Source organism: Malurus melanocephalus, unplaced genomic scaffold, assembly GCF_030028575.1.
Source record: "Malurus melanocephalus ecotype Western Australia unplaced genomic scaffold, MMel_1.1 scaffold_449, whole genome shotgun sequence".
In the NCBI taxonomy this organism is placed as follows: domain Eukaryota; kingdom Metazoa; phylum Chordata; class Aves; order Passeriformes; family Maluridae; genus Malurus; species Malurus melanocephalus.
Genome location: NW_026623681.1, coordinates 449,619 through 463,007, shown reverse-complemented (window position 1 = coordinate 463,007; position 13,389 = coordinate 449,619). Strand labels below are relative to the sequence as shown.

Sequence of the window (13,389 nt, the reverse complement as noted above, 5' to 3'; positions counted from 1 at the left end):
GTTGAGGCAAAGAGTGAAATATGCAGTGAGAGGTTACAGTATTTAACTGAAAGCAGGTAGCAGATGGGCACCACTAATGTGACCCTGTGGGCCAGGTTCCTCTCAGCGTGGCGAAGGTTTGGCATCTGCTTAGTAAATTCTTTGAGATGATCTGTTTTGCCACTTGGTTCTCGACTTCCCTGGGAGATTTCTACTCTTCTGTTGGGAAGCATGGTGTTGATGGATTTCCCTGGAGAATTTGACTACAGCTTAGTCAGAATTACTACAGTAGAGACACAATTACTTTGCTACTGAAGTTATTCAAGGACATTGGTTATGTTTCTTTTTTTTTTCTCCTTAAAAATTAAGTTGTAATATGGATACTTGATATTCTGCAATCATTTTGTAAGTCATTGTGCTCTGCTTTGGTAGACCAGTATTCAATATTCTTTCTTATTTTAGAAATAATTAGAGAAGTGAATGCTTTAAACTTTGCCTTGAATTCAGAGAGGAATGGAGTACATGTATGTAAAATGGCTCTGGAGCTCTCTTAAGTTCTGTTCTCCATGTTTAAGGCTGGGAGGACTCTTTGGTAGTTGTAGATGCCAGTTCTGCTACACTTTGTAGGCTCATGTGTTGTTTCTTTGAATGAGGTAACTTCGCTGCTCTTTTCAGGTAGCAATGGGCTGCTTTATTCTGCTTTCAAATGTGCCCATTCTCTTTTCTTGCAGCCAAAAACACAAACAAAAATCTAGTAGATGGGATATTAAGATGTCTTGATCGTTGTTCCATGTTTAAGTGGAACACCCTATTATGTCATTAGGGAAAGATGACATCCTTTCTACATCAAGGAAATAATTCTACTAATTAGGTGAACTGGGTACAGAATAGTAACTTCCTCAAAAAACCTTTTTCCTTTTCTCATCTAATGTTGTTATGAGTGAGTGATTAAACCTGCATCTGGTCCAGTGTTCATGTACTTACATTTAAGGAAGAATTTCTCTTGGTGGCCTGCCAAGAGTAAGCAYGAAAAGATGAGTTAGAAGTAGAAGAAAACTTTGTGCATTTGCCTCATCATTCTGTATGAATTTAGGCCATGTCTCAGAGTTCATACCCTGGCTGTGCTTGGCAGACATGATTCACTGATCCTGCAGTGCCTGGGCCCGTGTCCTCTGGCTCRGCCAGGGGTGCAGAAGAGACCATGCCCTGAGGGTGCCCTTCCCTGTGCAGGAGATCTGACTGAGCCATCTGGGTCTTGTGGGTATCTCATAACCTCCACTTGTGCTCTGGCCCTTTGGTCACCTGCTTTAAGCATCCTCCCTGCACACACAGGAGATGTGCAGTTTTCTGCCTCTGCTCTGACTACTAAAATGGTTCCTTGCAGTATGAAGCTGTGCTCCCAGGACCTGCCACCATTGAACTGATGCTCGTGGAAGATGTGAAAGTGAGCCCTACTGCAGTGTCCATTTACAACCACCCTGACGTGCAGGTAAAGAGTTACACTGCTGCTTTCCAGCTGCAGGGAGGAAAACATCACACATCATAGAAGATSTGTAAGAAGACCAGTTTTACTAGAAAGATAAAATCTTAATTTTGGATGCTTTTCTGGTTTTGCAGGCAGAACTTCTCATCCAACAAGGTTCTGGATATTTTTTCATTAATACCAGTGTGCCAAATATTGTAAGAGTGACACATGATGAGACTCGAAGTATTGCTTTGGTGAGTGCAGTGTTTTGTTACTGTTCTGCAGCTTCAGCACTCCTGGTCATTTTTTAGCACATATGGATAGAGAGGCAGTAGCTGCGTTTTGGGTGYGTTTCCTGTCACAGTCATGCTTCAGGCAAGAGATCTTTGCACTGGCACTTTCAAGTATAGTTTCAGGTACAGGAAATTGTTTCATTACAGTTGTGATGCACACATGTTCTCTGTACAATATAAAAGCCAGTACAAAGTACTTCACCCATTACAGCTTTGYAATAAAATGTTCCTGGTTTCGCAAATACAAAATGTAAAATAATGTGACAGAATTATTCAGAAGTATTATGCATAAGATTAATTGGTTTCCAAAGTAATACTGGAATATTTGCCATGGGCTACTACTGAAAGCTTTAAATTCTTCTATAGTGCTGTTTCAGGGTGTTTTTTAATCACAGTATTGCATTCTGATTTTGTGRAAGAGTATGTATTAAAGAGTTTATTTCTGATCTCCATATTAAGGTTCTAATGCACTTTTCCACTAGAAGATACARCTAAAGTGCGGGTGTGCTTGACTTCATCAGGCCCAGAATATGAAATGCATTCTGCAGTGAGCAACAGTAAAACTATGTTTGCATTGCTGCTTTCACCAGGCAAGAATTGGAAAAGAAACAAGTTGCTTTGAAGAGKAGTTTTTATAAATCTATAATTTACAGATTTGTTTTGTAAGAAATCATGCTGATAATGTTGTGAAATAATGATAATTAAGGTGGAAATTAGAATATCAAAAGAATTTGTGAAACATTTTGATTGTCTCTAACTGTTGCAAGTGTGAGGTGGGAATATCTTTTCCAACTAGGCACAGAGGTGAGGAAAAAGTAGAAGAGATGAGACGTTTTTTGTACACAGTACACTGTTTAAACTCTTGGGTTTTTTTAGTCAGCTCTCCCTGATGGGTTTAACTGATRTACATGAGATAAGTTCAGTGCTATCATCTGAAATTCAGGAGTGGAGCAGTGACAGCAAGATGGACTTTGTGAAGTGTAGAAAGAGATTTAACTGCCTGTCAGATTAGAGGAGAGAAAACCCTAATTTTAACACATTTTTAAAAAATGCAACCCCATGCACACGAATTTGGCATGTTTGTAAGCCCTGTGTGCTGTGTTTGGGTTAAATCCCAGTACCACCCGTGGATTTYTCCATGGAGGCAGCAGAATGGCCTGGGAAATCAGCAGGCTCTGTCAGGCTGCTGCTGTGGCAGGTGCTARTGCAGCCAGGTTGACAGAGGATGGGTTGATAGTAAACTCTTCAGAGAAACTAAATTCAAGTTATCTGGAGCAGTGATTCCCAGACTCTTCGCTGGGGCTGCCAGTGATAAATTCTGTACCTCTCCCTCTGGTTTTGATGCAGCAGCTTTTCTGGGCACGGGTGGTAGCAGGATAGGAGTGAAGAATGTTCACCAGTGCAGTAACTAACCCTGGATATTGGGAGCCACTGGACACCTAATGGGAGAGGAGAACTGCAGAGGTAGGGGAGACAGGAAGAGTTTTAAAAGTTGCAGTAGCTCTACTTGCCCTTTTCCCTCTCCTTATTTCCTCTCTTTGCTCTTCCAGCCCAGCTGASCAGCATTCCAGCTCCCTCCCCTGGCCACCTCCCCTGCTCTGCTGCCCAGCCCCTGTRTTAGCCCCCCTCCCTGGAACTGCTGCTGTTCTGGAAGCTGACCTTTATTAAAACTTCTCATCCTTTTCTATTTTGAGGCAGAAGTAAGAGTGGTGCCYGCAAAGAACAAAATGTCAGCTCTTCCCACTGCTCTGCCTGCTGACTCCCATAGTGCTGCTGAGCAGTGCTGAGAGTTCATTGAGTTCCTTTGCACTGGGGGGCCTGGCCATGTCCCCTTGTTCAGAGTTCAGAGCAGCCTGGTGAGTGCACAGAACAGGACACCCAACTTCAGTGCTGTCCCTGCCAAAGCTAAGAGAACAGCTGGGATTGTCCCTGAGGTCTGTGGCAAASTCAGGCACCTGCAAGAGAACTGCAGAGCTGATGTGAGCAAAGTGGGGGTGCTTGGCCTTGGGAGCAGTGACTTTGGGATAGGTGCTTAGTTCTGAGGGCTTGTGTTTGTGAGCAGAGGTCTCTTCATTGTTTTATTCTCTTTATCTGTTAAGAAGTGTAACATTCTTTTTCTTAAAAATTAATGGAATAGTAGTTATATTAAAGAAATAGCTGATCTGTCAATCATCCTCTTGTCAGGATCTGCCATGAGGTTTTGGCTGCTCAGACAAAAAGCAGTTACAGTAGAGTACAACTCTTGCAGGAAGCAGTACCAATGCTTTATAGGCATAATCTTTGTCCTGGATATTTTTTTTCCTTATCACTTTGCTTTTCACTCTGCTAAGAAAAATTTTGTTTCTCTAAGTGATTTGTGTGTTTTTTCTCCTTTAACAGGATGCCAGACTGTTCCAGATGGAGAGCTGTTAATTCACTTGGTGCCTGGGGCTGTTTGCACTAGCCCAGTAGCATGATATTTTTTACATATATTTTACAGTTTGATTTTTATTTTAGTGGAAGAATTCTCTGTGTCTATGTTTGGAGATTTCTGCATCCAACTACTTCTGCCATGAAAGCGATTTACAGATTTTACCCTGTGAACAACAGACAAAGAAAATAAGTGCTATAATGCAGTTTTCTTTTGGCATTGCAGGTGCAGCCCATGCTTCCAGGATCAGTGAGTGTAATGATTCATGACTTGTGTCTGGCTTTGCCTACCCCAGCTGAAGCTGAAATTTATGTATCTGATATCCAGGAACTGTATGTGCGAGTTGTTGACAAGGTCAGTGCCTTTGAACCAGCATTAGGAGCTGATCCAGCCAGCTCTGRCTCCCTGTGCTGATCCTGAACACAAAGCTGAGACAAGATACAATAGAGAAAACACTGATCTCCCTGTGTCTCTGTTTCTCCCTCCCAAATTTATCCCTTTAGGTTATAAGTGTCTCAGATTATCAGRTGTCTGTTCACATTCTGTGTGGCAGCAATCTCAACTTTTGCACTTACACAGCAGTGTTAATCCRTAATTTATATGGACATGCCCATTTACATTTCCTCCTGTTTGAAGTGCACGTGAGCAATTCTTTTAGGACTATGTTTTGCCCCAAGGTAATTTCCCATATGTCAGGTTTTAAAATGGAACAAAAAGAAGTCCAGCTCATTCCACTTGCTATCTTGGGTGCACTTTAAACAAAATAAGTGTTGATATTTCTGGATGTTTTAATTATGCCCTTGCCAGCTGAAGGACCTGAATTCATTCATTTCATTTGACACTAACTCTAGCTGGCAGGGATTAGTCTTTAAAATCAGTGCTAATCTAACCTTGGGGCTCTATCTCCACTACCCTACTACAAGTRTAATGCCAAATAAAATGAAGATGTTTATGGTAACAAACAGGAGTGGTTTGAATGCAAAATGACTGGATATGTCTGTTTCAGGTGGAGATTGGAAAAACAGTTAAGGCTTATGTCAGAGTTCTGGATGACTCAAAAAAACTTTTTCTGGCAAAATAYTTTCCTGTCATGGACCTGAGTCTAAAAGCAGCATCTCAGATTGTCTCACTTGTGTAAGTTAATGGATTTTTAAAATTAATCTGCAAATAAGGGTAAGCAAAAAGGAATAAAGATACTAGATTAGAGGCATGGTAATATACAATGACTGAAGATTTATTTGTTTTATTTTTGTGAAGTCTTAATTACCTGTTAAAAGGTAAAAATTACTACTTGTGAGGGAAATTGCCTGAACTAACAGCTTGAGTGTTCCTGGCTGATGAATGAGACTGCATTCCTACACTGTAATATCTGATGTAGCTTTGTGCTTCTTGGAAGCAGTGACTTGGCAAATATTGTCAGGTGAAGAGTGCTATGTGAAGGCATATCTGATCTGGCTGTCACTTGTTTAATTTTCATTTCAGGTATTTAATGTTATAATCAAACAGTTGCAAGGAGCCATGATGTGTAGAAGTGCGAKGGTTCCCTTAACTTTGCTTCAGACATAGCCCCTTAGCCTTGTAGTAGAGCTGCTGTGCACGAAATAAGTGCTTTGCTTTATTTGTAATGCACTCAGTGAATGTCTCTATTTAATGCATTGCTTTGCTGCAGCCCCCTCGGGGAGGCTCTGGATGACCACACTGCTGCKTTCCTGGTGCGTGGGATGGCCATTGGGCAGACGAGTCTTACAGCAACTGTGGCTGACAGAAGAGGACAGAGAATCAACTCTGCTCCACAGCAGATTGAAGTAAATCATTTTAGATAAAATATATGCATAAACAATGGCTGTGCTACAGTGGAACAGCAATTTGTAAATTATAATTACAGTATAGTAATCAATTTGCCAGAAAATTCATTCTGTCTGGAAATTGACCTAATGCCAGTCTGTTTCAGATATCAGCATTGTTTAACTGCAAATGAGTTAAATTTCTGCATGCTCAATTTACTGTAATTAGGCAACTAAAGACTCAGTTTTACACTTGTACTGTTTTGTGACATAATTTATCTCCTTGAAGGATCCTGAACACAGGTATTTATATTTCTGGTTTTAGGTGTTTCCCCCATTTAGACTACTGCCAAGGAAAGCGACCCTAATTATTGGAGCCATGATTCAGGTGAGGCATTTTCTTACATATTTTCTTTATTTTGTAATTTCTGTTGTAAAATGAATAATTATAATTGCATTTTCAAAAGTAGATTGTCAGCTTGACGTTTGTCTGCGTTCACACGGAATGGACTGACAGGATTGATGGACAGAGACTTMAGGCAAGGGCCTGGAGTGATAGGACTAGGGGGAATGGCTTCCAACCTGACACAGGGCAGGGTTAGGTGGGATATKGGGAAGGAATTCTTCCCTGTGAGGGTGGGSAGGCCCTGGCACAGGGAGCCCACAGAAGCTRTGGCTACCCCTGGATCCCTGGCAGTGCCCAAGGCCAGGTTGGATGGGRCTTGGAGCTGTCTGGGATAGTGRAARGTGTCCCTGCCCCTGGAACAAGATGATCTTTAAGGTCCCTTCCAAACYCAACCCATTCTGGAAGTCTGTCATGAATACTCTGAGCAAGGAAAGTGTCATTCTTGAGCCAGCTTCTGTTTTGCTGTGTTGCTGTATCAAAGGATTTGTGTTTCTTTTGTCAATGGAGTGTCAGCTTTTCTGGTGTTAAAGACCAGCACAGCATGAATAAATCTGTCAGCTCCGTGAGGTTAGGAACAGTGGGCTGGTTTCTGTTATACAAACACAAACACAAAACAGAGCTCTACACCAGGATGGTGAGGAGAAAGGGAGGTCAAGTTTTCTGAAGCTTTCTGAAGTGGAGATAGCATCAACCTGTGACACTCTGTGAGGCACAGGGTCCACTCCTGTGGTCACTCACATATTTCCCAGGCTGACATCCTGCAAGGACCAGTGTGCAGGAGGAATAGTCCTGGAGCTGCCCTGGGATGGTGCAGGCAGCACTGAAGTCACTGTGGTGTTGAGTTGGAAGGGTTGTGCCCTTTAATGTAACATGGAACTATCTGAAGGGTTAATGAATTGTTCTGTGTGCTGTTCTGGCAGATCACTGCTGAAGGAGGCCCCCAACCACTGTCCAACATCATTTTCTCCATTAACAAYGGGCACATTGCATCAGTGAACAGCTCTGGGCTGGTCAGAGCAGTGGCCATTGGCAAAGGGGTGGTGACAGGAGTGCTGCAGGCTGTTGATGCAGAGACAGAGAAACTTGTGGCCGTGTCTCAGGTAATGTTTATGCTACTGTTGGGGGCTGAAAGGGGCTCTCTGACTCATGGCTTTGGTTCTGAAAGGTGGGAGGCAGATAGTCTTTCTGCATTAACAGTGTTATGTTGTGCACTGCTCTGGTTTCCTGAAGATGAAAGCTCTATGTTTTTCTCTCCCTGGCCTGTGAACTTACACAAAGGTGGGACATTGAACAGGGTAGGTGAATCTTGCTGTGCCTTACACCAAAGCTTTACTGATGATTTTACCAGTCTGGTATCTCCAGGACTGATTTGTGCAGCTAGAAAAGCCCATCTAAAGAAGCCTTTTTAACACAGCAGAAGGATGTCCTTGCCTGTGTTCCCTCTTAGGATCCAGAAGGCAGCTGTTGCCCAAACCCACATTATCTCTTAAGCTCTAGCAGTTTGTATAGAACACTGTCATCCTGTATTGTGGTCTGAACCCATCTATGAGATGTAAGCAGTGAATCCCTGATATTCCATCAGAATCTGTAACCCTAGATTTTCCTGCAGCTGAGTGTGAGGGAGCTGAGCAGGCCTACAAGGGAGCACAAATCCCTGGGACTTGCCTGAGACTCATAACAACAGAACTTGGGCCAAGTCTTAAGACTTCTTCCATTGAGGTCAAGGCAGCACAGCTGCTGTGAACCACAAAGCTCTGCTGCTTGAAAGGTGTCAGCACAGGCCAAGAGTACACAAAGTAATTTTTTTTAAATTAAATATAAAGAAATCTGTGCTTTTCAATGCATGGGCAGCAGTCTGCACTAATCGTGTGACAGGAGGCACAGTGAACTTGAAAGGTGAGTCTGCTACCTGGTGAGGTCCAGGACCTCTTCCCCCCAGGATATAGCAGGAATAAAATCTATCAGGAATGTCTGTATATGAAGAGGAGATGTCAGTGTTACAGATCCTTTTATTCTCAGTTGTCCCATTTGGTACTCTACAATCCCCATTTCTTTCTAAYTCCCTCCATGTCTTCCTTCACCTCYTGGGTTTCTTCATCCCTCTTCTGATGGGGATACCTGTGATCACGTCCACTGCTGCCTCTGACTCTCAGCTCYGTCATTCATGTCATCAGTAATTTTGAGCAGAGATTTTTTCAATTTRGGGGCATTTTTAAATGCCTATCAATCAACAGTTAATGCTTCTTTAGTTTTTACAGTTCTACTGAATTTGTCCATCTGCATTTTCTCTGATAAGTCATGCAAATCAGGTAATGGCACAGCAGCGGCTATAGAGCCTGAAAGTGAAATCTTGTTCCTGTTTCTCAAGTGTTTATGGTGTCTTCCTTTCCTCCATCCCAGGACAAGGTGGAAGTTGAAGTGGTACAGCTGACAGCGGTCAGAATTCGTGCGCCCATTACACGAATGAAAACTGGTACTCAGGTGAGTTGGTTTGGGATTGCCTTCTGTTACCTTCACATGTTGAGCTGCAGGTTGTGACCATTCCTGTCAGACTRTCTGCTGACAGCACTGCATCTCTGGGAGGTGCCCCTGCTGCTGGTGCAGGGATTGTGCTCTCAGTGGAGGAGGTTCCCTGTGAGGGTGGGGAGGTCCTGGCACAGGTTGCCCAGAGCAKCTGGGGCTGCCCTTGGATCCCTGCARKTCTTCAAGACCAGKWTGGATGGGGCTTGGAGCAATCTGGGATAGTGGAAGGTGTTGCAAGGGGATGGAACAAGATGAACTTTAAGGTCCCTTCACACTCAAACCATTCTGGGATTCCCTGATATTAAAACAGAATTARTAACAAGTTTACCTTATGTACCAGGCTTTTGAAAATTCAAGCCCTGCTGATGCAGCAGCCCTTAATCTGGAGAATGGTTCTCTCATCTTCACTCTGCAGTGGAGACTTCCTTCATTTGTTGCTGACAGTCTCCACTGTGTCTGTTCTATCCAGAACAGATATTGCTTAAATTATCCTTCAATAATCCTGTTTTTTCAAGAGTCTCTGTTACCCTATTAGTTACTTATTTCGAACTGAGTTTTATTCTCTGTGCTCTGGGCAGGTGTTTGGTTTGCATGCTGAAATTGCCTAAGCAGGCTGGTTTCTCTCTCTCCAGATGCCAGTTTATGTCATGGGCATCACCAGCAGCCAGACTCCCTTCTCCTTTGGCAGTGCCATGCCCGGGTTAACGTTCCACTGGTCTGTCACCAAGAGGGACACTCTGGATGTGCGGACAAGGCACAGTGAGGTGAAGTGTGTGTGTGTGTGTGTGCAGTGTGTGTGTGTGTGTGCAGCAGGGGAAAGGAAACAGCCACATCAGCGCAGTACAGAGAACATTGCTGCCTCCACTGCCTCAAAATCCAGGATCAGTGGTCAGCACCAGGCGTGGTATTTCCTCTGTGCCACTGTTCAGGCTGTCCATGAGGCAAACTTTACTCCCTTTCTCCTGTCCAAGGCTGCTTTTCACCTTCCTGCAAACTACAACTTTGCAGTGGATGTTTATGGCAAAGTAAAGGGAAGAACAGGCCTCAAAGTTGTGGTGAAGGTCCTGGACCCTGCAGCTGGCCAGTTCTACAACATGGCGAGAGAACTGTCAGATGAAATCCAAATTCAGGTGAGATGRTTTTCTTCACGTGTTTAAATACCTATTTCAGAACTGGATTTGARGTGAGGAATTTGAAATGCAKAGGAGTAGCTCMAGCTTTGGTTTGTCWTTGAGCCCTTACTCTTGTTTGTGTAATGTTCCTCATTTGGGCTTATTCAGTTCATGGGCTAAGGAGGCAGGAGGAGTGTAAACTCAGGTGAATGTGGAGTTCCCAACACCATTCCCCTTGAAAAGTCTTCTGTTTTCATGCTGCTTTTTATTATAGCCATAATGCTGGAAATAAATGCTTTTCAGAATAATTTGTAGAAGATACTGGCTATTCCATTCTGAAATATTCATGTTCAGTTGTCTTTTTTTACCGTGTGTATTATACAAGGGCAAAAAAGAAAGTTACAGTTCTATTTGTTTTTTTTGTTTGTTTTGAAGATTAAATTAATAGAAGTAAACTACCTTCTGCACACAACAGTAAGCTRAAATGCCTCTTACTTTCCAGGTGTTTGAAAAACTTCATCTAGTCACTCCAGAGGTAGCAGCAGAGCAAATTTTAATGTCACCAAATTCCTTTATTAAACTTCAGACTAACAGGTCAGTGCTCAGTTTCCATACTGTGACTTGTGTCAACTCTTTATCCAAACCGTAGGGCAGGTCTGTTTGAAGGGAGCTGTTTCAGTCTTTTGGTATCACTGTACCTTCATTTAATACACTGCTTATCTGGTGGTTCACAGTATCTTACCTTTTCTCTCAAGCTTTGTCAAATCTTGTATTAGATTGTAGCTGGAAAATTCATTCACTGTTGGGAACTTTCAGATCCTTATTTTAAAAGCTGCTGAGCCAGTTAAAGCAGTATCCTGCTGCCTGCTTCCAGTAGAGGTTCTGATGGGTGATTGAGGCTTTGTGGAATSTATTCTATGTATTTCTTACACAGAGCCTGTAGCTGGATTTTCAGATTAAAATGTCATTTCCAAATGAGAAATTCTTTTTTCATAATCTGTTTTCAAAGACTGACATTTTAGATTCATACCAGGCTTGAAATGTAGTTCTCCCAGCATAGTAATGGGCAGATAGAGACAGTAGTACACTGAAGGCAAAGCTTTAAGAGACATGTACATTTTATGGGGAGGGACTTGAGTTTCATAGATTCACAGGATGCTTTTTGTTGGAAGAGACCCTAAAGCTGATGCAGTCCCACCCCCTGCCATGGCAGGGTCACCTTCCAACTGTCCCAGGTCACTCCAACCTGGCCTTGAGCYGGAGCTCCAGTGACTTTGGTCATTTGGCATCTGCTTTTGATACAGTGCACTCTCACTTGGAGCAACTGATGTTATTTTCTCTCTTCTGAGGAGTTTTTCTCACTAATTAGTCATTAAGGTGGTAGATACCAGTTTATATGTCTTTGTCCTAGTATCTTCATTATGCAGTGTTGGAGCCTCTGTCTGAGCTCCACCAAAACCAATTACACTGTTGCCAACGAAAGGGCAATTGAAGTCCTGCTTTAATGCTTTTCTCTCAGGATAGAGTATTTCCATCTGTCTTTTTCTATGTGGAGGAGCTTGAGAGGGAAAAAAAATCATTTACAGCTGTGTTAGAAGGTRTGGTAAATGGTACTTGAAAGCAGCCAGTGTCTCAGAATGCCCACKAATGGCATTAGATGTATTTGCTGTCTGTGCTAATATGCAAATACCATGGGAAGTGCTATTCCAAAAATTCACCTTGTCTACAGAACCACTTCCAGGCAGCTGAGGAGATCCACTTACTTCAGCTCCTGGCCTTACCTCAGACTGAGCTACCTGAGTATTGTTTTCACAAAATGATGGCAGATGGCAAAAATGCCTTGTGTGTTTTCTGATGTAAATATCTGGAGTCACATTTATCTCAGTGCATGGAAACCAAATTTTAGTAAATAGGTAAACCCCAGTGGGTCTTCCAAGGGAGCTTGAATCAGAACTTAAACTTTTTCTTAGACTAGCACACCTCATTTGCATTTTTTGTTGGGGAGACGTGATAAAAACACAATTTTAGTGTTCTAGATTGTTGTTATGTATTGGTGTAAATGCAGTTTTACACATTTTAAGGGTTCCCTACTTTCTGTTTTTCTTCAGGGACCGAGTGGCTTCCTTGAGTTACCGTGTCCTGGATGAACCAGATAAAGTCCCTGTTGTGAAAATCGATGAGAGAGGTTTTCTTATCTCTGGGTCTGTGATTGGATCATCAATGATTGAAGTGATTTCACAGGAGTTGTTTGGCATCAATCAGACCATCATAGCTGCTGTTCAGGTACTGTCAGCTCTCTTTCTTTCCAGTTTCCTCAAATACATTTTCACTACTGCAACAGTGATTGTTGGTGGCACTTCYTGATCTTCACTTCTGAAAAATGAGCAATGTAGGAATTAATAGTTCTGAGCTTTGAAAAAAGTTCAGTAGACTAAGTGTAGATGGATAAGCATTAAATCCCCGCAAATTCTTAAATCTGGTACATTTTGCAAAAAACCTTTTCATGCATGTGCTTAAAAATTTCTTTAAAAAAAAATTTCCTAAAAAATCTCTTAAGAGGCTGATAATTACAAAAGTTCAAATACAGAAAAAAAGGATGTCAGCTTCATAAATATTGCAATGGGCAAAAAAGGTAAATATCATCTGGAGGCACGAATATAAATGCAGCATCTGTTGCAAGGTACCTGAGTGATACCTAGATTTTCAAGATACCAGTGTTGCAACTGTAGACTACCCMAGAGTTTGATTTTCTCTGCTGTTCCCCAGCAGTTCAGCCTGTGCATGGAACGAGGGGCTCTGTATGAGGGTCTCTCTCACCAGAGGCTGCTGCTGCCTGTGTTTGATGAGCAGGCAAGGAGCATGTCCAAGGCTGCCCTGTTGGCCTGAGCCACCCTGAAAAGTGGGTACTTCAGGACATGGCAAACCTGCCACAAAACTCACACAGCTAATGAAACATTTTCCTCTCCAAAACTTCCTCTGTCATGTGAAGTCTGATGTGTCCTACTGGGCAAGCACTTGGGACACCAGGGAATGTATGCCCACCATCTCTATTAAAAAAATCTTTGAGCCAAGAACTTCCTGCATCTGCATGTGAGCCCTGAGGTAGCTGCTGCTCCCCTTCTTCCTATCCCTTTTTACTGTCAGCATCTTTATGGTGTCCCAGCTGAAGGAGAAAGGTGTACAATTGAGTGCTTTTAAATTATTTCTAAGTTTAAGTCATGTAATCACTGTGAAGTGGCTTGGTGGATTTTTTTTTAATTTGAATTTTGATGTTTCCCATAATGTTCAGCTTTGCCTGTAGGATGGGGGTAGGCCTGTCCTCCTGAGTAAGGAATGAAACAAGAAATGGGGGCCCAGTGTCAATAAAGCCACTCCTGCTATGAGGTGGTAGCAGTGAATTCTCCAGCTCTGTTACAG

At 42.6% G+C, this 13,389-nt stretch overlaps 1 protein-coding gene across 1 annotated transcript in view; it reads left to right on the top strand.

Annotated features, from left to right (window-relative positions):
* NUP210 (nucleoporin 210) overlaps nucleotides 1-13,389 on the top strand; it is a 62,912-nt gene that overhangs the window by 37,768 nt on the left and 11,755 nt on the right. Inside the window, exons 20-31 of the mRNA XM_057380357.1 lie at nucleotides 1,364-1,468; nucleotides 1,597-1,698; nucleotides 4,373-4,501; nucleotides 5,154-5,281; nucleotides 5,817-5,952; nucleotides 6,257-6,319; nucleotides 7,258-7,437; nucleotides 8,738-8,818; nucleotides 9,493-9,624; nucleotides 9,832-9,990; nucleotides 10,475-10,566; nucleotides 12,081-12,255. Coding sequence (XP_057236340.1) covers nucleotides 1,364-1,468; nucleotides 1,597-1,698; nucleotides 4,373-4,501; nucleotides 5,154-5,281; nucleotides 5,817-5,952; nucleotides 6,257-6,319; nucleotides 7,258-7,437; nucleotides 8,738-8,818; nucleotides 9,493-9,624; nucleotides 9,832-9,990; nucleotides 10,475-10,566; nucleotides 12,081-12,255 — 1,482 coding nt within the window. The remainder of the gene's footprint in view (nucleotides 1-1,363; nucleotides 1,469-1,596; nucleotides 1,699-4,372; nucleotides 4,502-5,153; nucleotides 5,282-5,816; nucleotides 5,953-6,256; nucleotides 6,320-7,257; nucleotides 7,438-8,737; nucleotides 8,819-9,492; nucleotides 9,625-9,831; nucleotides 9,991-10,474; nucleotides 10,567-12,080; nucleotides 12,256-13,389) is intronic.